The following is a 26,164-nucleotide window of genomic DNA, read 5'->3' as shown; positions in this document are numbered from 1 at the left end:
CGCTCTGTCATAGTCGATCGGGGACCTTGAGGAGTGACCGGTCAGGCTTCCTTAGGGGGAACTAGAGACTTTAAACCTTTAAAAAATCTGAGCGTGCATCCTCCGCTCTGTCATAGTCAATCGGGGACCTTGAGGAGTGACTGGTCAGACTTTCTTAGGGGGAACCGGAGACTTTAAATCTTTAAATAGTTCGAGCGTGCCTCCTCCTCTCTGTCATAGTCAATCAGGTTTTCTTATGAGGAACCGGAAACTTTAAATCTTCAAAGAAAAGGGCGAGCATGCATCCTCTGCCCTGTTATGGTCAACTAAAGACCCAGTAAAGTGGTCGATTAGATCTCCACGAAGAAAAACAAAGGTTTTACATCCTTCAAACAGATATGCACCCAAGCCACATATGCTGGAACATATTTTTCTATTCATCTCAGTTGACTCAAAAATCCTCTTCAGACAAGGGAAGGAATTCAGACAAGGGTGGTTCTGAAGACACAAAATAAAGAAGCATTGGGAATCATCAAACAGGTGAACACTAATGTTTGAGTGCCTATCCATGGTTTAAAAAAAAAAAAATACATTATTCAATTGTTTCACATGTTTACATGCAATACTTTACTTTCTACAAAAATATCTTAGCAAATCTGCTTTACAACCTTAGAGAGATGGTAAGTGATGGGTAAACAAATGGGGCTGAAACACATTAACAAAGTCTTTGAGCAAAGGGGATGGACACCTATAGTTTTGTCCCATAATCAATATATACATCCAACCCTTATCTAAAATGACCGATCGGGTCTTTAGGTAGCCATTCTTTGAGGCGCCGCAGATCTATGAAGTGGGGAGGAGATTCTTGGTGTAAAAAACCTCCTTCCCGTAGTTATTCGAGAATACCTTCAACTGAGTTAAACATAGTCCCAATGATGCGCCTGACAAACTCAGCTCCGAATTCAGGAGAAGCAAGATACGCCAGATGCTGACTCTCCCAACGTTTTTCCTCATTTATCTTATAGTCTTGTAGCTCTGAGGTAAGACATTTTTGACTTGGCTTTAAAATTATCCCTTTCTGCCATAATATGATCTAACTCTTTAGATAAAAAATTCGCCTTTGAGACTTGAGCTTTCAGCTGCTCTTGTAGTTGCAACAGCCCAAAATTTTAAGAGGCTAATTCTTGAGCTGAATCGGGGGATCGAGGACGTAAAGTTCCAAATCGAGTCAAAATGGTAGACCTGAGGGTGGCATCTAAAACAGCTTTATCTTTCAGGGCCACCTCAACACTCAATTGAGAGGAGGGGCTCTGTATTTATAACTCCAAAGTCTTTTTCTCCTCATCTTTAGTCTTTTGCAGTCGCTGATGATTTTGCAAATCTTGCTTTAGAAGGGTTGTCTGTTGAGCCTGGGATTCTATCTTTTCCTTCAATCGGGTGATTTCTTCACTAAAGAAAAGGGGGCTGCTTCCAAAGCCCTTATTTGATCCCTTAAGATTTTATTCTCTCCGTCTAACTCAGTAGCCAGGATGCCCATGTGGAAACTTGAGGCCATGAACTAGGTAAAGGTAGTAACACAATTACAGAACTATAATTGTAAAATAAGGAGACATACCCAAAATACTTACAGTAGAAGCTTGACGATGGTGAAGGTCAGCTTGTTCAGAAACACTCTTGCCTTTTAGAAAGTCTTGGCCGTGTAGCCAAGCCCCAGCTATCGAGTCATGCAACTGAAGAATCTCGTAAGCAGAAGGGGGCACATTTTTTCTCATCACAGAGGGCATGCATTGGGGAGAAGAAGAGGAGGGACCAGCAGAGGAAGGAGGTAAGGACTCAGAAGAAGAAGGTGGGGGCTCAATGTTAAGAGTCACAAGACTGCTTGGGTTAGGAATGTTGGAAGGTAAGGCTTGAGGAAGGAATTTAGAAGGTGGTTCGGAGGTAGTATCTTGAGAAATAAGATGAGAAGACCTTTTACAGGGGTTCTTCTGGCCCTCCCCGTGGATTGAAGGGGAGAGAAGGTAAGGGGAAGCTGAGGAGATTCAAATGTAGTCGGTGTTACCTCAGGAGCGGAGATATTGGGGGAACTATAGAAATCAGTAAATCGGGTCGCATCATGTTAAGAGCCAAGTTAGGACGAAAGCGACTGGGGGGCACTGGTCCCTTACCTTTCTCGTAGGAAATCTCGGAGGTCGTAGTCGGGGCTTGTGTAAATTTAGATATGATGATCGGAGGTCGATTATTTTTTACGATGAGATGTTGCGTGCATCGGAAAATAAAGGGACTCTCTTCTTTAAAAGATTCAGCAGCCTCAGTAGGAGCCTCGTGAAGAGGAAGCAATCCAAGAGAAGAGGAACGAGGATTAAGCCGACGCCGCCGTAATAGTTCTTCGCCCAAATTGGCTATAACTGATTTAGTTAGCCCCAGATGTTTGTACATGAAAGCGGGAAGAACAGCATCAGCTGAGAGAAATAGGAATTAAGAAGATGAGGTAAAGATAATAGGAGATTAATGAGCATGGGTAGAAGTATTGAACTCACCAAAAGAAGTCTCCAATTCTATGTCCATGGAGCTTATTCCAAAGATAAATAGCAAGCCTTCAACGATCAATGGAGGCAAACTAAACTTGACCCCTCGTAGCTTTGACATAGAAGGGTTAAATGTCAAATTAATGAACCTTGTCTTAGGAGGGGGAGAAGGAGGAAGAACTCGTCGCCAGGCTATAGGATATGGAGAAGGAGAAGGAAGTTGTAAGAAGAAAAACTTTTGTCTCCATTCTGCTTGAGGGGGAATGTGATAGAATAAGCTAGTTTTAGGGAGACTTTGAAATTTAAAAAGACTAATGGAGAATGAAGAACTGATTGAACAAGCGAGGAGTAGGAGGAAAACCTAGAATCTGGGAAACAGCAATGAAGCCCGATAGGATAGAAAAGGATTGAGGAATAAGTTGGTTCAAGGGTACATCGAAGTAGGAGCTTACATCTACAAAGAAAGGGTGTAGAGGAAGTCGAAAGCTTGCCAAAACCTGCTCCCAAAAGATGGCGATGCTACCTGGAGAGGGAAAGTGGGGGCGATCCTCGGGAGTAGGAAGGCTACATACGAAGGAAATGTTGGGTTTTCGGGCCGCGAAAACCGCTTTTTCATGTCACGGAAACCCCGAAATCCCCGTCACCGGATCCGTGCGAAGTAAAAATAAAAACAAAATTTATGAGTACGAGTTTTTTACATCTAGATCTACATTAGGAGAAGATCTTTACCCTTGATGCGAAGCCCTTCGCGTATCCCGCTCTTCCAAGTGATGCCGGATCTCGAGGTTGTCAAGTGTACAACCCTATAGAAGTATCCACACGAACAAATAGGTGGAGAAAGCCTAACAAAAAGGTGTGCTAGCACCTTGGTAAGGTTCGGCCAAGAGAGGAGAGGGAGAAAGGTTGAGAGCTTGAGGAAGAAGATGATGGAATAAAATGCCTTGAATGAAAAATGAATTTCATTCACACACAATAAGTGGCCGGCCACCTCTTGGAGTTGTAACCTCCATTCTCTTTAATGTGGCCATTAAAGAGGGGATTTGTAACCTCCATTAGGTGGCACACACATGTGCTAACTATGATGATGTGGCACATCATCATTGGCCTCTTAATGTCAACTCACAAATGATATGGCATAAAGTCAAGTCAAACTTGACTTTTCCTCTTCCTCTCAAGTCAAGTCAAACTTGACTTAATCTCTCTGATGGTTGATCTAATCCAACCATTTAATTCAAGCCAATTTAATATAATGAATCTAATTCATTTAATTAAATTGATTCAATGAGTCATAATCTAAATTAGACTCATTGACCACATGAATCAACTTGAGTCCAACTCAATTAGCCCAATTAGGATTACTCTTAATCCAATTTGATTCATCACATGAATCTAATCCTCTTGGTTCATCATATGAACCTAATCTCCATCTAATTGTCCTTAGTGTATGACCCTATAGGTTCTTATAACGTTGGCAATGCCCCTAAACCCATTTAGGAGCATAAGTAATGAGCGGTATCTAGCAACACATCATTACTACCCAAGTTACAAGGATGTTGAGATCCAACATCACCTTGTCACTACTAATTGTGACTCCTCACAATATATGACAAGTGTCCTTCTATCCTAGACATCTAGATTGATCAATGTGAGGCATAGACCGTGTCATCCTCTGACCAATCTAAATCTTGAACTCCAAGTAGACTCACTCAATCAAATAATCTCAATATCTCATATTGACTCATTTGGGCATGACCATGCACTTCATGGTCTCACTCTATCAAGAATATCGATGTCGCTCCCGTCATATAGGAGGGATAGATTCCATCTACATCACTCACATCCCTCTACATAATTCGTTACATACCCAGTAATCACCTTTATAGTCCACCCAGTTACGGGTGACGTTTGACGAAACCAAAGTACATAACTCCTTATGTAGAGAACCATGGTGACTTCAGGTCTAAGGACTAGTAGTCATACTAATAGCCATATGAGAAAGTATATGACACTCATATAATGATCCATGATACTTTCTCATGGCGGGTCATTCAGTATACATTCTCCAATGTATACCCATATGTCAACTTGATATCTCTATATCTATGACTTGTGAGATCAATTCATCGAGTTGGCCTACATGCCAGTCTTATTGCATTAACATTGTTCCTGAATGTTAATACTCGACTAGGAATGATTAAAAGTAGTGTTCCCTATATCATCTCACTATCGGTTCTACTAACCGATTGATATAGGTAAGAACCTTCTACTCAAGGATGCTATTATACTCAGTTTATTTGGCACCAATACAAGTAAGTATAATAACAAAAAATAAATGCCTTTATTTATATAAGAATATGATACAACAAGTCCATAATACAATCATCAAATGATTGGCTCTAGGGCTCTAACTAACAATCTCCCACTAGCACTAGTGCCAATCAGTGTAGGCTCTAAGCCCCAATGACCTAGTGTGACCATCATGCTTTCTCTGTGCCAAAGCCTTGGTCAAGGGATCTGCGATGTTAGCCTCTGTAGGTACTCTGCAAATCTTCACATCTCCTCTATCGATAATCTCTCGAATGAGATGGAAGCACCGTAGTATGTGTTTGGTCTGCTAGTGTGAGAAAGGTTCCTTAGCTTGTGCAATTGCTCCATTATTGTCACAATAGAGCTCTATAGGATCAGCTATGCTAGGAACCACCCCAAGCTCAGTAATGAACTTGCGGATCCAAACTGCCTCCTTTGCTGCCTCTGATGTAGCAATGTACTCGACCTCTGTCGTAGAATCAGCGACTGTGTCCTACTTCGAACTCTTCCAGCTCACAGCACCACCATTAATGCAAAACACGAACCCTGACTGTGATCGATAATCATCCTGATTGGTCTGGAAGCTGACATCACTGTAACCCTTTACAGCTAGCTCATCATTGCCTCCATATATCAAGAAATATTCTTTAGTCCTTCTTAAGTACTTAAGAATATTCTTGATTGCTATCCAGTGACTTTCACCTGGATCTGACTGGTATCTACTCGTCATGCTCAAAGCATACGAGACATCAGGATGAGTACATAGCATGGCGTACATGATAGATCCTATGGCTGAGGCATAAGGGATCTGATCCATGCGGTCTCTCTCCTCTCTAGAAGAGGGACCTTGAGTCTTCGAAAGACTCACGCCATGTGACATCGACAGAAATCCCTTCTTGGAGTTCTGCATGGCAAACCGAAGGAGTATCTTGTCAATATATGTACTCTGACTTAGGCCAAGCAATCTCTTAGATCTATCTCTATAGATCTGTATCCCTAGAATGCGGGATGCCTCACCTAAATCCTTCATTGAGAAGCAACTCCCTAGCCAGGTCTTGACAGACTGAAGCAAAGGGATGCCCTTCCCAATGAGTAGTATGTCATCCACATACAATATGAGGAAGACAACTATGTCCCCTACAATCTTCTTATAGACATACGGTTCATCTTCATTCTTGATGAAACCAAACTATTTGATTGCATCATCGAATCGAAGATTCCAGCTCTGAGAAGCTTGCTTTAGTCCATAAATGGACCTATGCAGCTTGCATACTCTGCTAGTATACTATGGATTTACAAAACCCTTAGGTTGTGTCATGTACACATCCTCGAGTAGGTTTCCATTCAGAAACGCGATTTTGACATCCATCTGCCATATCTCATAGTCATGGTATGCTGCAATAGCAAGCATAATCCGAATGGACTTAAACATCGCTACTGGAGAAAAGGTTTCATCATAGTCAATACCATGAATTTGCTTGAAACCTTTAGCTACCAAGTGACCCTTATAGATAATTCCATCCATGTCAGTCTTTCTCTTAAAGACCCACTTACACCCAATGAGTTTTACCCCTTCAGGTGGATCAACCAAAGTCCATACTTGGTTGGTGTACATGGATTCCATCTCGGATCTCATGGCCTCTAGCCATTTCTTGGAATCTGGTCTCATCACAGCTTCCTGATAGGTGGTAGGCTCATCCTCTATGAGCACAACATCATCATGGTCAGACAAGAGAAATGAGTATCTCTCAGGCTGACGACGTACCCTATCAGACCTGTGAAGAGGTATGTCTACTTAAACTGGTTGTTGTTCCTCAACTCTTTGTGGAACAACATCATCCACAACACTTTGTGGTTCCAGTTCAACTTCCATCGAGGCTTCAGTGCTATGGTTCGTATCTTGAACTTCTTCAAGATCGAACGTACTCCCACTAGTCTTTCTAGAAACAAAGTCTCTTTCTAGAAAGACCCCAGTCTTTGCCACAACTACCTTGTGCTGACTGGGAATGTAGAAGTAATATCCCTTAGTTTTCTTGGGATATCCAATAAAGTAGCACTTGTCAGATTTGGGTCCTAATTTGTCTGAGACTTGACGTCTAACGTAAGCCTCACAACCCCAAATCCTCATAAAAGACACCTGTGCATCTCTCCCAGTCCATATCCTATATGGTGTCTTTATCACGGCCTTGGATGGAACTCGGTTGAGTATAAAAGCTGCCGTATCTATAGCATAGCCCCAAAGGAATGTCGGAAGATCTGTGTGACTCATCATAGACCGTACCATATCTAATAGAGTACGGTTCCTCCTTTCGGATACACCATTCCACTGTGGTGTTCCAGGAGGAGTGAGTTGGGATAGAATCCCACACTCAGCTAGATAGTCACGAAACTCATGGCTAAGGTATTCTCCACCTCGATCTGATCGAAGTATCTTAATACTCTTGCCAAGCTGGTTCTGTACTTCATTCTTGAATTCTTTGAACTTTTCAAAGGATTCTGACTTATGTGTCATCAAGTACACATAACCATATCTACTGAAGTCATCAGTAAATGTAATGAAGTACCTATAACCACCTCTAGCAACGACATTGAAAGGGCTACATACATCACTATGTATAAGTCCTAACAAATCAGTCGCTCTTTCGCTGTGCCCACTAAAGGGAGTCTTGGTCATCTTGCCCAGTAGGCATGACTGCACGTCTCATAAGATTCAAAATCAAATGAGTTCAGCAAACCATCCTTATGGAGCTGGGATAAGCACTTGTCATTTATATGACCTAAGCGATAGTGCCAGAGATAGGTTTGGTTCATGTCATTTGACTTGAACCTCTTGGTATTTATGTTATAGATAGGGCTTTCAAGGTCTAGAATGTAGAGTCCGTTCATCAGATGTGCACTACAATAGAACATATCTTTTAAATAAACAGAACAACATTTATCCTTAATTATAAAAGAGAAACCTTTCTTATCCAAACAAGAAATTGAAATTATGTTCTTAGTTAAAGCAGGCACTGTAAAATATCGTAAAATTAAATAATAATTATTATTGGACGAAAAATCTTATTGGATTTTTTTAGGAATTTTTAGAAATTTTTCGGGATTTAAACGGAGTCCGTATGCCCCGTTTTGATGGGATGAATTCGGGGTACAGTAAAAGCCTGTTTGAAACACCATTTAAGTAGGAGTTGATTTAGGATTTAACTTAAGGTTTAATTAACTTAAACCTAGGTTTTTATTCCTTTTTATTTCCTCTATTTTTCCTTCCCAAATTCGCCGAGCCTTCTTCTTCCTTGCGATTCACCGCCGAACCTTCCTTCCTCTAGCTCGATCCTCTGCCCTTCTCCTCTGATCGCCGAAGCCGATGCACCATCGACCGAGTTTCCCTCCTACCTCTCTTCTCCTCTTCACCGTCGGCGCAACTCTTCTCCTTCTCTCTGTCTCGCGCGTGGATAACCCGACATCGACGGAGTGTGCTCCACCACGATCTCACCTTCACGCGCCGTCGGAGAGGAAGTGGCGTTGGATCTTGACGGTAATCGTCATCTCCGATTGTGTGATTGCATCTTCAATGGTTCTTGCTCGCGATCGGCCGTTGCTCGGCGGCTAGGGCACGGTAAGGCTAGGGCTCGGTGAGGGAGGGGATATTTGAACCCTAGTTTCCTATTATGGGTGTCCAGTGCCTTCCCGTCGTCGGAGCTTGGATCAGGGAGGTCCAACTCCACTGGATTCCGATTCCTCTTTCTCGTCGGTGTTGATCGGCTGCCGGTCCATGGTGTGGGATGGATTTCCGACATAGAAATAGAGTAAGGTATGATTCTTGTTAGTTTATAGCAATCTAATTTCTATTTTTGGATTGGAATGTAGAGATTTGATTCTTGGATAGACATTGTTGCTTCGGGCAGTACCGATATCCAGCGATCCACGGTTCCGATGATCCAGAAGCAGCAGTGAACCTCTCTGGTCGTGTTTCCCCGACTGCCACCTTGGATTTGGGTGAGTGCTAGAGATGAGTTGAGGGTTTGTTGTGTCTCCCTTGGCTTTATTTTTAGTGCTAGATGGTGAGTTGTTCTTTGAATTATCACTGCAGCTCCGAGGGTACTGTTCGTCGGTGATCCAGAGCTCCGGCCATCTTCTCCGATTGTGCACTGTATCTAGCTGTGAGCCACTAGTGACCACTGCATATCTTGGTGAGTAGTATGAGGAGTTATAGTTAAGATTAATCTAAAATGATTGGATGATTATCGAATTGGAAAGTATTGTTAATGGTTATTAGGTTATGTTTGGTTTAGAGCACATGGAAGCATGTAGATGGATTGTAGGAATTGATTTAAGGTGCGTTGGATTTATTGAGGACTTGTAGATTGTTATATGAATTGGAGGAAGGCATAATTTTGTTGATTGAGGATGGTTAGAGTTTATGGTTGATTGTGTTTTGATGATTTAGTTGATAGGTTGATTGGGTGATTATTGTATTGGGAGATATTGTGATTTATAGGGATGGATTAGAAATTATGATGAGATATGATTAATGGAATGAATTTGGATTGTGTTTGGATTTAGAAAGAGTTGGATTAAGGATGATCTTACCATCTACTTGGTTTAGATATTTAGGTGGAATTAAACAGGGTTACTTAATCGACGTAGGATTAGGTTATGGGTTTAGCTAGTTGTTGATTATGTGATTAGCTAAATAATATATGTATATATCATGTGATCGCAGGATTTGGATTCGGGACGAGCATCTCGACTCGAGATTACTTGACATGATCTACATTTCGAGGCGGGTATTTCTTCCTTGACCTTTATGTAGATTTTCTTGTACTTAGTGCATGGTTATTATTGGATGAATTAGGTTGCTTTATCTTATATCATGATCGGTTGCTGTTTTTTCCTGCATGGTACTTATGCTTGACCCTTGTGATGATCTATGTAATTCATATACAGTCTTCACTTTTAATATCTACTCTGTTGTGATTACACGTGTAGAGTATGTCTTGTAGGGATTGTCGAGTTGTCGGTATTACCATGCTGATTGGGTATATGATGTGGACTGTACATAGGTGGGTATGTGTTATAGGAGTCATCTTGTTGACCGTGCATTTGCATGTTGTATGTACACATGTATTTATCATGTACTTTTGGAGGAGTTGTGTTGATTGTATGTTCGGAGTATATACACATGTCCGTTGTGTTTTTATTGGAGGATACATATTGATTGTACTTATATTTTTGTGTACATATGTCTGGTGGGATTATTGGAGTTTTGGTTGATTATACATGTGTAGTGGGTACATATGTTTGGTGGGATACGTGGAGGTATCATGACGATTATACTCATATTGGAGGTATTTATGAGGTTTGGGGTGTTGCATGGAAGATGATTATATATATATATATCATGTTCATCATTCATTGCATCTGATGACCATTGTCTCCCTTGTGGTTGAGAGAGTCATCAGTTGGTTTGGTTTAGCACCGCACACTCGGCCACTCATGGGTAGTGGTAGTTGGAGCAGTTGCTGCTAGTCCTGTCGTGCCACCCGGTCATGAGGTTTAGTGAGATCCGGCGTTGTGAGCAGTCAGGGACCCTGATGCTATTTAGCTAGATAGCTATTAGCGGACTGTCCGCCTCGACCACTATATAGTGGGCTGGAGGGTAGTACAGTCGTCACAGACCCAAGCCTCTCGGCCATACAGGGGTCGTGGTGTTCGGAGAGGTGGCGGGGGTGACCATGGAGCATGCATGCACTTTTGCATATGATGCACGGTGCATCTGGGGGTTATATTTGCATACATGCCTACTAGATACTAGTTGCATGTGTTTGTGGTATGTTGCATTTGTTTGCGATATGATTGTTGCATTTGGTTGTCATGCTGCATACATGTCATTTATTTTACATGTATATGCAGTCGTACTTATATTGCACAGGTGTCACGGGTATATCTGTTGCAGATCCGGTGAGTTTACTGATCATTGTACCATGTGTCGATTCCAGATTGGGTATGTATCTGTCATTGTGTTAGTTGTGGTTTGTACAGTTTATATGTCAGGTGATTATGTCAGATATGTTTAGTTGCATTGATTATGATAGTATGATCATGTTCTTTATTCCCTACTGAGACTGTATACTTGTGATCTCCATGTTGTTTATGGACCATGCACTATCTTTTCTATTACCCGCTGAGTTACCTATACTCACCACCGCATGTATACATTTATGTTTTCAGGTAGCTTGTATATGGTTGGTGTCGCTCGGAGTATCTTGTCTGCCGGGTCCTACGTCACATCCGAAGATCGTGATTGTTTTCTTTTGTATATTCTTTTCTTATTTTTGGCATTGTATTGTGTATAGCCATGTGGCTATCCTATGGTTTTGGTGATGTATTTGTGTTTAAGCCGTGCCGGCATGCGTTGTATCTATTTGTCTTGTGTGGGTCTTCCGTTTTCGTTTTTTCGCTGTGTTGGTTTTTAGTACAGCCGTGTGGGCTGTTTTATATATAACTGCGTGGTTGTGATTGTTTTATTCCAGCCGTGTGGGCTGTTATTATAACTGCGTGGTTGTGTATATAAATATTCCAGCCGCATGTGGCTGATGTATTGTGCTTGTAGTGATGCTTCATATTGTCACTGGTACAGGGGAGATTCTGCCGGATTTTTGTCTGGCAGGGACTCCTTTGGGGGCGTGACAGGCACATAACAACATTCATCTAATTCTAATACAAGCCCAGAGGGCAGAGATAGATGATAAGTTCCTACAGCAACAACAACAACCCGTGCTCCATTGCCTACTCGTAGGTCCACCTCACCATTCGCCAATGCCCTGCTATTTCTTAGCGCCTACACATTAGTACAAATGTGAGAAGCACATGCGGTATCTAATACCCATGATGAAGAAATAGATAGATTGACTTCTATAGCATATATACCTGAAGTGGAAGTCTCACTTCGCTTCTTCTAAAGATCTTCCAGGTACACCTTGCAGTTTCTCTTTCAGTGCCCGGTCTGACCGCAATGGAAGCAGGTAGCATCCTTGGCGACCCCTCCTTTAGGCTTCAGTGCCTTGCCTTTGCCCTTGGCTTGGGACTTTCCTTTGCCTTTGGGCTTGCCCTTGCCCTTGTGTTTCTGAACCATCAGAACAGAGTGGGGCTTAACCTTCTTAAGGTTCAGCTCAGCAGTTCTTAACATGCTAAGCAGCTCGGGCAGTGGCTTGTCGATTTCGTTCATGTTGTAGTTTAGAACGAATTGACTATAGCTATCCGGCAAGGATTGCAAGATCAGGTCAGTGGCCAGCTCTTGGTCAAGCGGGAATCCCAACCTCTGTAGGTTTTCTATGTACCCAATCATTTTGAGTACATATGGGCCTACGGGAGCCCCATCTGACATCTTGCACTGAAACAGTGCCTTTGAGATCTCGAATCTCTCATGCCTAGCTTGTCCCTGATATAGTTGACGAAGATGTTCAACTATATCGTAAGCTCCCATCAACTCATGTTGCTTCTGAAGCTCAGAGTTCATGGTCGCGAGCATCATATAGGACACATCTAATGCGTCATCTTGATGCTTCTTGTAAGCATCTCGGTCAGCTCGCGTGGCAGTGGCAGGAGGAGCCTCCGGAATGGGCTGCTCCAGAACGTACAGTTTACATTCCTGAGTGAGAACTATTCTCAAGTTCCTGTACCAGTCCAGGAAATTTGCTCCGTTGAGCTTATCCTTCTCAAGGACAGAACGCAGGGAGAAAGAGTTCGTATTCGATGTCATGGTTATCTACAACAGAAAAATACAGAAAATAAATATCATATTCTTTTAAATCATTTAATTAGGCCTTTAACTAAATGATGCTCCCACTGAATTCTATAATTCATGTGGGACAAGATCCACATCATACTAACCCTTGAGTTAGCTTTGGCTAATACACCCAAGATTTAGTATGATCGGTAGGTAACGATTTACCAATTACATCTCTATACAACTTTTGTTTATAGGATCATCATCCGCAGTTATATTAAAACTTGAGTTAGCTTTGGCTAATACGCCCAAGAATTAATATAAATGTGATTATGTCCTATATTTCCAACCGTTGGAAAAATGCCTACAGTTAAACTCGATTTAACTAGTTGTACTCAATCAAATTGAGTCTCTATTCACCCATGAGTTGATAGACGGGACCAAGATTGTCCCTCCGTACCCTACCAAGATAATATGTGTTGCTCTGCTTTGACAGATTCAACAACACATGTGATCGAGGTAGTGATAGGTATCATGACACGGTAGGCATTTGAGTTGACGCGATTGAGATCTAATCTAATCGAGAGGGTGCATCTTGTACATGATTTAGATCTAATCTAATCGTTAGGCACTAATTAATTACTAATTATGCATCACATACACACAAGCAATTAATTAAATTATTTGTGATTAGTCATGACCCTACTATGATCTTCTCAAGCCAATGAGAAGATCAGATGGTCAACCTAAGGTCAACAGCTTCTCAAGCTCCTCCCTTTGACCACCTTGTGTTGCTCGCGCTCTCCTCGTAACTCCGTCTCGAGTGGACCTTCCGCCACTCCAATTTTGTACATTACAATTTTGAAACTCGAATTACATTCGAGTCTAAACTAATTTACAATAAGAATAAATGGAGAAAGGCACGACGCGCAGGTCGCGTATCAAATATACAGCACACACAACACAAATGACGGCGCGCAGGCCGTAATATGAATTACAACACAAATATACCAATCAAATTGGGTCTTTTGGGGCCATGACTATCACAGATTATACATAATTCTAAATTATGTAATTTTAATAATTTTCTGTAATTTTAATACTATTATTTACAATTTTTATGAGTAAAAATTTCCGGCGGTCCTGTTTAGCGATTTTCGGGCCCAATCGCGGAACGAATCCCCTTGCGGGGCCAGGGGCAGCGCCCCTACCCGTGATCTAACCATCGCGAGTGTTCATAAGCGATCCTATAGTGCCTTAGTCCGCTGTCCCAAAAAGATTTGGGGTGAAACCTTGCCGTTTCGAAAAAATCTTCTCGGTAGCCGAAGCCTACAAGTGTCTAAACACTTGTGCTTCACTTCTACGAGAAAAATACCCATAAAAACCATAAAAAACCTAAATTTACAGAAAATTACAAAACCTACACTTTTCATAAAAAAGCAAACTAAACTCGTACAAGACTTCGCACGTGGCTCTGATACCACTGTTGGGTTTTCGGGCCGCGAAAATCGCTTTTTCGGGTCGCGGAAACCCCGAAATCCCCGTCACCGGATCCGTGCGAAGTAAAAATAAAAACAAAATTTACGAGTACGAGTTTTTTTACATCTAGATCTACATTAGGAGAAGATATTTACCCTTGATGCGAAGCCCTTTGCGTATCCCGCTCTTCCAAGTGATGCCGGATCTCGAGGTTGTCAAGTGTACAACCCTATAGAAGTATCCACACGAACAAATAGGTGGAGAAAGCCTAACACAAAGGTGTGCTAGCACCTTGGTAAGGTTTGGCCAAGAGAGGAGAGGGAGAAAGGTTGAGTGCTTGAGGAAGAAGATGATGGAATAAAATGCCTTGAATGAAAAATGAATTTCATTCACACACAATAAGTGGCCGGCCACCTCTTGGAGTTGTAACCTCCATTCTCTTTAATGTGGCCATTAAAGAGGGGATTTGTAACCTCCATTAGGTGGCACACACATGTGCTAACTATGATGATGTGGCACATCATCATTGGCCTCTTAATGTCAACTCACAAATGATGTGGCATAAAGTCAAGTCAAATTTGACTTTTCCTCTTCCTCTCAAGTCAAGTCAAACATGACTTAATCTCTCTGATGGTCGATCTAATCCAACCATTTAATTCAAGCCAATTTAATATAATGAATCTAATTCATTTAATTAAATTGATTCAATGAGTCATAATCTAAATTAGACTCATTGACCACATGAATCAACTTGAGTCCAACTCATTAGCCCAATTAGGATTACTCTTAATCTAATTTGATTCATCACATGAATCTAATCCTCTTGGTTCATCATATGAACCTAATCTCCATCTAATTGTCCTTAGTGTGTGACCCTATAGGTTCTTATAACGTTGGCAATGCCCCTAAACCCATTTAGGAGCATAAGTAATGAGCGGTATCTAGCAACACATCATTACTACCCAAGTTACAAGAATGTTGAGATCCAACATCACCTTGTCACTACTAATTGTGACTCCTCACAATATATGACAAGTGTCCTTCTATCCTAGACATCTAGATTGATCAATGTGAGGCATAGACCGTGTCATCCTCTGACCAATCTAAATCTTGAACTCCAAGTAGACTCACTCAATCAAATGAGCTCAATATCTCATATTGACTCATTTGGGCATAGTCATGCACTCGTGGTCTCACTCTATCAAGAATATCAATGTCGCTCCCATCATATAGGAGGGATAGATTCCATCTACATCACTCACATCCCTCTGCATAATTCGTTACATACCCAGTAATCGCCTTTATAGTCCACCCAGTTACGGGTGACGTTTGATGAAACCAAAGTACATAACTCCTTATGTAGGGAACCATAGTGACTTCAGGTCTAAGGACTAGTAGTCATACTAATAGCCACATGAGAAAGTATATGACACTCATATAATGATCCATGATACTTTCTCATGGCGGGTCATTCAGTATACATTCTCCAATGCATACTCATTTGTCAACTTGATATCTCTATATCCATGACTTGTGAGATCAAGTCATCGAGTTGACCTACATGCCAGTTTTATTGCATTAACATTGTTCCTGAATGTTAATACTCGACTAGGAATGATTAAGAGTAGTGTTCCCTATATCATCTCACTATTGGTTCAACTAACCGATTGATATAGGTAAGAACCTTTTACTCAAGGATGCTATTATACTCAGTTTATTTGGCACCAATATAAGTAAGTATAATAACCAAAAATAAATACCTTTATTTATATAAGAATATGATACAACAAGTCTATAATACAATCATCAAATGATTGGCTCTAGAGCTCTAACTAACAGGAAAGACATAATCCAGGCCAAGCACACAAACCTCTGCCTCACTGGCGTCGGAAGAGCAGCTAGCGAACCATTCAGTGACCAAGGAAGAAGAAGCCATCGTAAGCGAAAGATTGGAGAAGGTGCTGGAGTCGCTAATTGAACAGAGATAGTGGAAATGACGTGAGGGGGAAGACGAAGAGAAAAACCCTTAATCTCCTCTCTGCCCTTTTTTCCTAAAACCCCTAAAACAACGACTTAGAAAGATGATTCACACATCAAGATGGAAGCGCTAAGACGGAGGGGAGGCCATTAGAGGTATAGGTAGAACAAGGGGTACACAAAAAGAGGTGCGCTTATGTGGCACCATTTCCCAGAACCCTAATCCACAGGAAGTATTAGATCCCGAGGAGGATGGAGATCCACCTTTTGACAGGCTTCTGGAGGTAAGCTCGAGCGAATACTTAAGGTTAACCCGATCAGTGCAATAAAAAGGTGTATCAAGATATCCAATCACTATGGAAGGAATGGACATCCGCACGATAGGGAAATGAAAGTTCAGGAGATTTCGGGAGGAGTGTCAGACAACTCGAGCGGATGGGAAAACTCCGTCCGGGTATATAGAACGGATGGGAAGAAAGGAATTTATAGGTTTGCCCTGTCTTTTCGAACGAAAAGAGGAGGGGGGTCGGGCAAATAAATCCATCCCGCCTCGATGGAAGGATCGAGCGGATGCCTAATCTACACATATAATTATTCGATCAACGTTCACAAAGAGAAGTGTCGAGCGAAAGGAACATTGCCCTAAGAATGAAACCAACCAAAAAGGAAGCAAAATACACCCGACCAAGTTTTAAAACCACCATAAGACCATTGTAAGAGATATAGACCTTCAAGAATTATAAAAATTGGGGATAGAAGTTAGGTGGGCGATTCTTCAGTATTCTTCTGTGATAAGGGAAGCTGGGAGGAGGATCAGCGACCATTAGCTTCAAGTCCTTTAGTTGGTCCACCCCCTCCTTAAGTATGAAATCAATGCCGTTGATGACGAAATCAGACATGGGGGCCAAGAAGGCGGGAGACTTAAAGAAGGCCTTCTGGCACATCTCAAACTGAGCATCCTCATTAGCTTTGTAATCTGCTAGTTCTTTTTGAGCGGCCTTTAAAGCGTCATCTTTCAAATTTAGCTGGAATAACTGATCAACTAGCTCTTTAGCGTGACCATCCTTCAAAGACTGTAGCTGAGAAGATAATAGAGAGATTTTGGTCACTTGTTCTGCCAGTTTGGAGGACAATTCATTACTGTAGGTGTTGGCTAACTGTAATTGAGATTGGAAGTTCTCTGCCTCAGTTTTGTATTGATTAGCTTTCTTGGTCTCAGCCTGAAGTGATGAATGAACCTCTCGAAGCTCGGCGGACAACTTGTTTGCCTGTTCGGTAGCCTGAATTGAGGATAATCCTGGGGTTTGTCCCCTTAACATCTCTATCTCTCGGAGAGAAGAATCCAACAAATGGGATAGGTGCAAATTATGTAACCAGCGCTGCATAATTAAAATACATTAGAAAATTACTGAAAGCATGATAAATATAGATAAGAAAGTATTGTTACCCTTGTTTCCTCAATAGAAAACCGAGTGGCCGCCTTTGAACGAGAAGTTCCCTCATATACCTGGCGCACCTCCTCCCAAAGGGTGCTAAGGGACCCTCCCAGCATTATCGGAAGGGTGGAAGTAAGGGAGGAAGCAAGGGATAAATGGGTTTGAGCTGAAGGGGGATAAAAAACAAGACAGGTCAAGTCTTGAATAGTTAAAGTGGTATAAACAGGGAAATTCACAAAAAAGGTAGATGCAGAGTTACCAACGTAGTGGAAGGGGTTGTGGAAGATGAAGAGGTAAGAGCCGGATAGAGGGACGAAAGGGGAAGACCCGGAGAAGTAGGGACAGTATAACACCCAAGATCCCCTAACGTAATCACTAGATTAATTTAATTAAAGATCCCCTAACGATCACTAGATTAATTTAATTAAATGAGTTATTCATGTTAATTTGAATAAATAATGGCTATATAAATACTAAAAGGTTGCAAAAAGTGGAAATAGAAAAAAAAAGGGGGGCATGGGATTATGGGAGCTGGGTAAATTAAAGCCGAAGCCGTAGCTTTAAAAGGGAGGGAAAAAAGGGGAAACTTGCACCGCCGTGTTCTCCCTCGCCAAAGCATAGTGGGAAGAAAGAAAAACATGAGGTTCTGGAGGAAGGAGGGTCAGCTAAAAGCTCCTTGCTCGTGCTCCTCATCTCCTCGCGCCAAGGATCGATTGTCAACCGTCTTAAACGCGAAGGCGCATCCTTAAACCTTTCTTTGCGACATTCAAATCATGATATGGATGCTACTGTAGATATGCTTGATAAATATTGAGGATTACGTTTCCAATTGTTGGATTATTTTATTTTGTTATTAGAAGGAAACTTGTAGGTTTCTTGAGGATTTTCTTGGATTTACTAGTAAGTTACTGCAGGTGTGTTTGAATAAATAGAGAGGATCAAATTTTCAATTATTTGATTACTTTTACCAAAAGTGAACTAGTAGGTTCTTGAGGTTTCCTGGATTTGTTAGATGAATCATGATGCCTGGTGAATGCGAGGGGCAGGGGCTGCCATAAGGATGGTGTTAGGAGGAGGTCTAGTGGTTCTAAGAGGATTAGGCATGAGGATGGGTTCTGGAATGGAAGGGAAAAAGTGTTGGGCATCGGTTAGTTTTGGGGGCATCTCGAGCTCATACTTGGGAAGGTTGTAGAAGTCTAGGTGGTGTCTTGGATAGTCATAGCATATGATAAAAAAATGTCTTTTTGTGAGATTAATAAAAGCTTGCATGAACTTATATTAATGCTGATATTAAAATGCATGCTGGATTTAGGGAAAACGATAAAAATGTTAGTCAAATATAAAAATATATTAAATGAGTGACTATGGCCTAATGATTAATGGGAATATTGTGATGGCCAAGGCTTTAGAGGGATCCTGTTTACGGGACAAGACCTCAGAGAGACCTCGTTTATGGGACAAGGCCCTAGAGGGACCCCAATATCAGATTCCCATATTCGGCCACGACCCAGTGACAAGAGTTACTGATGCCCCACCTCCAGGTGCCATGGTTTAGAGATTGATCAATCCAATAGAGGATAAAGGATAAATGATGATAGCCAGTCACTCCCAATGAAAAAAAAGAGAGATTTACGATAAATGTTATAGGCTATGCTGAATGAAGGTGACGTTAATGATACATGAAATGATATACAATGCTTAAGAAATTTAATGGTTTGTGGAAATGAATATGTTCATGGTTTTCTTCTTATTTCTGATGCATGTGCCTATCTATATAATATTTGATGTCATGGTCAGGATGTGTTGAGTCGTTAGTGTAACGCCCGCCCTTCCTGCTAGTAGGGCGGAGTTACTGTACGGGGAACATACATGCATAATAAAATTTCTTTTCTAAAGCAGTGGAAGTACTTATTTATATATTCTTGTATACCTCTAAGTGAATGAGGTCATGAAGTCAATTTCTATCATAAACATGAACAAGTGTCAAGTAATCATGCAAAACATTAACATAAGATAGACATAGTTCATATCATGCATAAATTAATATAAGCAGGTCTTTTCCTTAGTCGAGCCACTACCACACACATCTCTTGCCTCTCCTGCTGCTCCCTTAGTTCACCCATCCTTTGCCTTTATCTGCGGTACAAGAAAAAGTAAACTATAAGCACATAGGCTTAGTAAGATCCTTTCCTACTCACAAAAACCGTATATCATAGCATAATCACATAAGCATATAACATGCAGACATAATCATCTAAAACATCATATCATGTAAAAGAGCATCATAACATATCATAACATTCTACAAACAAACATCATATGATATCATATCATAAAAGAGCATCATGTCCTGTTATATCATATCGTAAAAGAGTATCATGTTATATCATATCATGTCATAAAAGAGCATCATGTCAATCATATCATATCATAAGAGTATATGCAAGATGTCTTTCAAAAACATGCATCATGTCATGTGCAAGATGTCTTTAAAACAATATCATATAATAGTTAAACATAATCTCAACATGAGGGGGGCCCGACTATGTACCACATATCATAAATGCACGCAATCCCTAGGACGAGGTAGCTAGCCCCGAACCTACTAGGGAACTAGGCCCGTTTCATATACCATCGACCTAGGGGCGTACTAAGGAGCCCATCCCTTTTTACTAGGCCCGTTTCATAGACCATCGACCTAGGGGCATTTAGGAGCCCATCCCTGGTACAAGCCATACAAAGTGAAATAGCATATCATGGTTCATGTCATAACATAGCATATCATATCTTGTCATATCATGAAGAGTGCTCTTAGTCCCAACAAGAAGGGAAGCAACTCTTAGGCCTTTACTTGTCATATCATAAAGAATGCTCTTAGTCCCAACTAATAGGGAAGCAACTCTTAGGCCTTTGCTTGTCATATCATAAAACATGCATACTTGAGCATATAGCACATCATAAGAGATATTGTCATGCATGGTTCATAAGCATACATAAATGAGCATATTACTTGTCATATCATAAAGCATGCATACTTGAGCATATAGCACATCATAAGAGACATTATCATGCATGGTTCATAAGCATACATAAATGAGCATATTACTTGTCATATCATGAAGCATGCATACTTGAGCATATAGCACATCATAAGAGACATTAACATGCATGGTTCATAAGCATACATAAATGAGCATATAACATATCATAGGGAAACATAATCATGCATGGAATCATTAACTAATATCTCTTAATTCATATCATAGCATGTGAGACACATAATAAATCATAATTGGATCTCAATCACCAAATTCCATAGGGAGGCCGAAACATGCAAGGTATTACCCTAGGATACAAGCAACATAAAAGCATATGAACCCTAAATCAATTTCATAATATTTATCATAAAGAACATCATGAGCATATTTGGTTAGGTTCTAAGCTTCCTAGGTCTTTTAATCTAGTTATGGCCGAAACTTGTAAAGCATGAACTTAAGTTACAAGTGGCATAAAAGCATATGAACCCTAAACCAATTTCATATCATATACTATAAGGAACATCATGAGCATGTTTTGTTTAGGTTCTAAGCTTCTTAGGTATTTCAATCTTGTTGTGGCCGAATATTAAGGAGCATGAAACTAAGTTCTAAACAACATACAAGCATAAGAATATCATGTTAACTTCATATCATATCATAAGGAAAGTCATGAGCATGTTAAATCAAATTTTAAGCTTTCCTAGGCCCTTAATCCCATCATGGCCGAAAGTTCAAGGAGCATGAAACTAAACTCTAAACAACATACAAGCATAAGAATATCATGTTAACTTCATATCTTATCCTAAGAAAGTCATGAGCATGTTAAATCAAATTTTTAGCTTTCCTAGGCCTTTAATCTCATCATGGCCGAAAGTTCAAGGAGCATGAAACTAAACTCTAAACAACATACAAGCATAAGAATATCATGTTAATTTCATATCATATCATAAGGAAAGTCATAAGCATGTTAAATCAAATTTTAAGCTTTCCTAGGCCTTTAATCCCATCATGGCCGAAAGTTCGAGGAGCATGAAATTAAACTCTAAATAACATACAAGCATAAGAATATCATGTTAACTTCATATCATATCATAAGGAAAGTCATAAGCATGTTAAATCAAATTTTAAGCTTTCCTAGGTCTTTAATTCCATCATGGCCGAAAGTTCAAGGAGCATGAAATTAAACTCTAAACAACATACAAGCATAAGAATATCATGTTAACTTCATATCTTATCCTAAGAAAGTCATGAGCATGTTAAATCAAATTTTTAGCTTTCCTAGGCCTTTAATCTCATCATGGCCGAAAGTTCAAGGAGCATGAAACTAAACTCTAAACAACATACAGGCATAAGAATATCATGTTAATATCATATCATATCATAAGGAAAGTCATAAGCATGTTAAATCAAATTTTAAGCTTTCCTAGGCTTTTAATCCCATCATGGCTGAAAGTTCAAGGAGCATGAAATTAAGCTCTAAACAACATACAAGCATAGGAATATCATGTTAACTTCATATCATATCATAAGGAAAGTTATAAGCATGTTAAATCAAATTTTAAGCTTTCCTAGGTCTTTAATTCCATCATGGCCGAAAGTTCAAGGAGTAACCCTAGGTTTTTAAGCAATCTAACCTCATGGAAAAACATGTGAACTACTTGTACCACAGGTGAGGAGATACTTACAACTCCTTGCTTAGTTTTTAAAATAAAGAAATCTTGTGAAGAGGAAGAAGAAGCTTCTCTTCCTAGTTTTCCCTTTTTGCTTCTCTTGCTTCTAAGGAGTAGATCTTGAGGACTCCTTCTTGTGAATTAGTTTTCTTAGCAAGAAAACCTTAGCTTGGATTTCGAAAATGAGAGAGGGAGAGTTTTAGGTCTCGGTGGAGGAGGAAGAAGGAGAAAGAAGGAGGAGGAAGAAGAAGGAGGAAGAAGTAGCCAAACTTTCTCTCCTTTCTCTTCTCATTCCTATTTATTCTCAATGAGGATGAAACATGTCCCAATTCATCCCCTTGACTCCTCTACTCTCTCACCCTCTTCATTCCCACGAAAATAGAGAGAAGAAAGAAGAAAGGCAACTTGTCTTTTGCTTGCTTCTTCTCTTAACCAAGAGGAAGAGGAAGAAAGCTACTTGATTTTCTCTTGTTCCCTTTCTTAATTATACTCTTACTTTTAACTACAATTTCCATTCTTTTCTATTCATATATCATTCATGACTCTAGTGGTTATCATACACCAATTTAGCTTTATCTATTGTGAGAGGTTCAAGGTTCAAACCTTAACTCCTCTCTCTTTTTATTTTTTATTTTTTGGTTCTATTTCCATTTCCCTTTTATTCTAAAATAGAATACCCATATATATAGCTCAAATATTTCGTGGGTGTTACAGTTAGACTCACTAGGTTTGAATGGATGCAGGTGAGGAAAATGAGGAGACTGGAGGCATTGACCCTTGATCGGACTAGGCTGGTAGTACACACCCGAGGACCTTGCAGCTTCGGTGGATGAGTCAATCACAAGAATAATAATAATAAAATGTGTTATATAATTCATGCTTTGAGGGGGTTTGTAAAAAAAAAAAAGAAAACAAGGGAGTTTAAAAGAATTGTTATATTTTCTTTTGAGATGTATGGGTTAGTACACTACTTTCTGTTTGTGGAACTTTACTGGTTTTTGAATGTTGGTGGTCATGTGCATTCATATGTCAATCGTAGTTTAACTATTAATTAAAGTGTATTGCTACGGCTGTTTATATATATATGTGTGTGTGTGTGTGAAGAGAGAATAAATAATATTAAATAATATTGTAGAAATTTCTAGCACAGTTTAAAGTCAAGGTAGAAGTTAGGGTCGTTTCAGTTGGTATCAGAGCAATGATCTTATAAGGGATGTGTCTACTGTCAGTTCTGGGAAGCTTGAGAAGTCAAGCCTCAAGTCGGTGAGTTTTATTGCTAAGTATTTTATATGTGGAACTTAAATGCTTTTATGATACCAAAATTACGATGTTAAGTGTTTTAAATATAAATGCATGTGGGTTGATATATGTAGATATGCCTCCGAGACGTAGTGCTCCCCAATCCTTTCCTCCACTCCCAGATGCTGCTACTCGTATACTAGAAGGAATGACTCAACTCCTAGAGCAGCATGCAAGTATCGTTAATAGGGTACGACAGGATGATGTATATATGCAGTTCAGGAGGATGAATCCTAAAGACTTTGCTGGGACTACTGATCCCTTTGTTGCTGAAGGATGGATCCGATCTTTAGAGGTAATCTTCCGATACATAAACATGGCTGACACTGACATGGTTCGATGTGCTATATATCTGCTGAAGGATGATGCTTCCCTATGGTGGGAGAGAGCCGAAAGAGGGGTGAATCTAAATACCTTGAGTTAGGAGGAGTTCAAGAGGATCTTCTATGAGAAGTACTTCACTGCAGATGTGAGATCCAGGCTAAAGAGGGAGTTCATGTGTCTTCGACAGGGAAACCTGTCTGTTACTGAGTTCGTCAAAAAGTTCGATAGGGGATGTCATTTTGTGCTCCTAATCGCAAATGATGCTACTGAAAAATTGAGACACTTTCTGGATGGTCTCAGACCTACCATCCGTCGGGACGTTCTACTGACAGATCCAACTGAATATAATGATGCAGTCACTAGAGCCTATAGAGCCGAGCAATCCTTGAAAGATATTGAGTGGGAGATGTAGAGGAAAAGACCTTCTACACAGCAACAACAACAGAATAAGAAGCTGTATACAGGGCCACAAAAAGGATAGGGACAACAGAAGTCACAAGGGCAACCAAAACCTCAATCACAGAAAGCAGTTACCCTAAAGATGGATGAGAAACCAGTGTGCATGGAATGCAACCGCCAGCACCATGGCAAATGCCTGTGGGGCACCTACAAGTGCTTCAAGTGCGGAGGTGATGGGCATAAAGCTAAGGAGTGCCCAAAGCTACGAGAACCTGTGATTGGTCGAGCATTTATGATGCATGCCAAGGAGGAAAAGCCAGACACTACGCTTATAACAGGTATCCTAACTGCATGAAATGTTAAGTATGGAATGCTAGGATTAGTTGAGGTAATTTGAACTTGATGAGTTAGAATTTGCATGTCTGGAATTTCGTATGACTTAGGATAAAATTCTTGAACAAAAGCTTATAAACAGGAGTAGGAAAGCAAGATCAAGGGGGGATTACGATGCACTAAACCCGAGATTGATTGGCAGTCTTTGGAAACTTTAGGTTTGTTTAACAAATCTTTAAAAAAAAATTTAGGGACTGTTTTGTCAATTCCAGAATCTATATGCTGTTTTACTTGAGTTCGAAAGTCTCGGGGTTGAATTATGAATTTTTGAAGACTAGGGGACTAGATTGGGAATTTTTTAAAAAATGTTAGGATTGATTAGATATGATGATATTGTGGTCGCAGGTAGGATATTTATAGCCGGTGTAGCTACTTATGCCCTACTAGACTCTGGAGATACACACTCATTTATATCTGAGACCTTTGTGAAGCGGCTAGGAATCTTACCAAAAGACATAGAACTAGGATTCGGAGTCACAATGCCTTCTGGTGAGCAGATGTTATCTACCAAGATGGTGAAGAACATGGAGCTTAGGTTGCAAAAGAACATAGTGCGGGCAGATCTTATTGTATTGTAGATGCCTGAATTCGACGTTATTCTGGGGATGGACTGGTTATCACATAATGGAGCTTCGATCAATTTTCAGCAGAGGTTAGTGTTTATCAAACCACCCAGCTGGAGATCATTTGTATTTGAGGCAGCCGAGAATAGACCGATGCCGCACATCATTTCTTGTATCTGGGCGAGGAAGCTTATGAGAAGAGGTTGCCAAGGGCTTCTAGCTAGTCTTGTTTCAGTGCCTGATGCTGTTAGCCAAAAGATTGAAAATGTTGAAGTTATCGAAGACTTTCCAAGTGTATTTCCTGAGGATATTTATGGCAAACCCCTAGCGAGAGAGGTAGAATTTTCTATTGAACTGATGCCGGATACGGTGCCCATCTCCAAGGCACTGTATCGTCTAGCACCCACAGAAATGAAAGAGTTAAAGGATCAGATTCCGGAGTTGCTAGATAAAGGATTCATTTGCCCAAGTTTTTCCCCATGGGGCGTGCCTGTATTTTTTGTAAAGAAAAAGGATGGAAGCATGAGGCTCTGTATCGATTACCGAGAACTAAATAGAGTAACAGTGAAAAACAAGTATCCCCTATCAAGAATTGAAGATCTATTTGATCAGTTGCAAGGAGCTTCAGTATTTTCGAAGATAGATCTTCGATCAGGATACCATCAGTTGAGGGTAAAGGAAGCCGATGTGTATAAGACGACTTTCAGAACTCGATACGGACATTATGAATTTCTAGTGATGCCATTCGGAGTAACAAATGCCCCAGCGATCTTCATGGATCTCATGAATAGCGTGTTCTGGTCATATCTTGATCGATTCATTATAGTATTCATAGACGATATCTTAGTCTATTCGAAGAGCAGAGAGGAGCATAGTCATCACTTAAGGGCAACATTGCAGATACTGCAAGATCAGAAGTTGTTTGCAAAGTTCAGCAAGTGCGAGTTTTGGATAGAGAGAGTGGCATTCCTAGGCCCCATCATCTCAAAAGATGGTTTGGAAGTCGATCCTGCTAAAGTTGCAGTAGTCAGAGAATGGTCAGTGCCTAG

At 40.5% G+C, this 26,164-nt stretch overlaps 1 protein-coding gene across 1 annotated transcript; it reads left to right on the top strand.

Annotated features, from left to right (window-relative positions):
- Positions 1 to 24,301: 24,301 nt before the first annotated feature.
- Positions 24,302 to 25,130, top strand: LOC121979473. Its single transcript, XM_042531463.1, has 2 exons — positions 24,302 to 24,497; positions 24,898 to 25,130. Exons 1-2 carry the CDS (start codon positions 24,302 to 24,304, stop codon positions 25,128 to 25,130), a joined length of 429 nt encoding a protein of 142 aa, XP_042387397.1.
- The last annotated feature ends 1,034 nt before the right edge of the window (positions 25,131 to 26,164 follow it).

This window comes from Zingiber officinale, chromosome 5A, assembly GCF_018446385.1.
Source record: "Zingiber officinale cultivar Zhangliang chromosome 5A, Zo_v1.1, whole genome shotgun sequence".
In the NCBI taxonomy this organism is placed as follows: domain Eukaryota; kingdom Viridiplantae; phylum Streptophyta; class Magnoliopsida; order Zingiberales; family Zingiberaceae; genus Zingiber; species Zingiber officinale.
This window is presented reverse-complemented; position numbering and strand designations above follow the sequence as displayed.

Bases quoted from the DNA above. Each gene is read 5' to 3' on its own strand.
- LOC121979473 (XM_042531463.1), top strand. From the start codon at position 24,302: ATGGATGAGAAACCAGTGTGCATGGAATGCAACCGCCAGCACCATGGC. The intron at 24,498-24,897 runs GTATCCTAACTG...TTGTGGTCGCAG, and splicing joins AGACACTACGCTTATAACAG to GTAGGATATTTATAGCCGGT.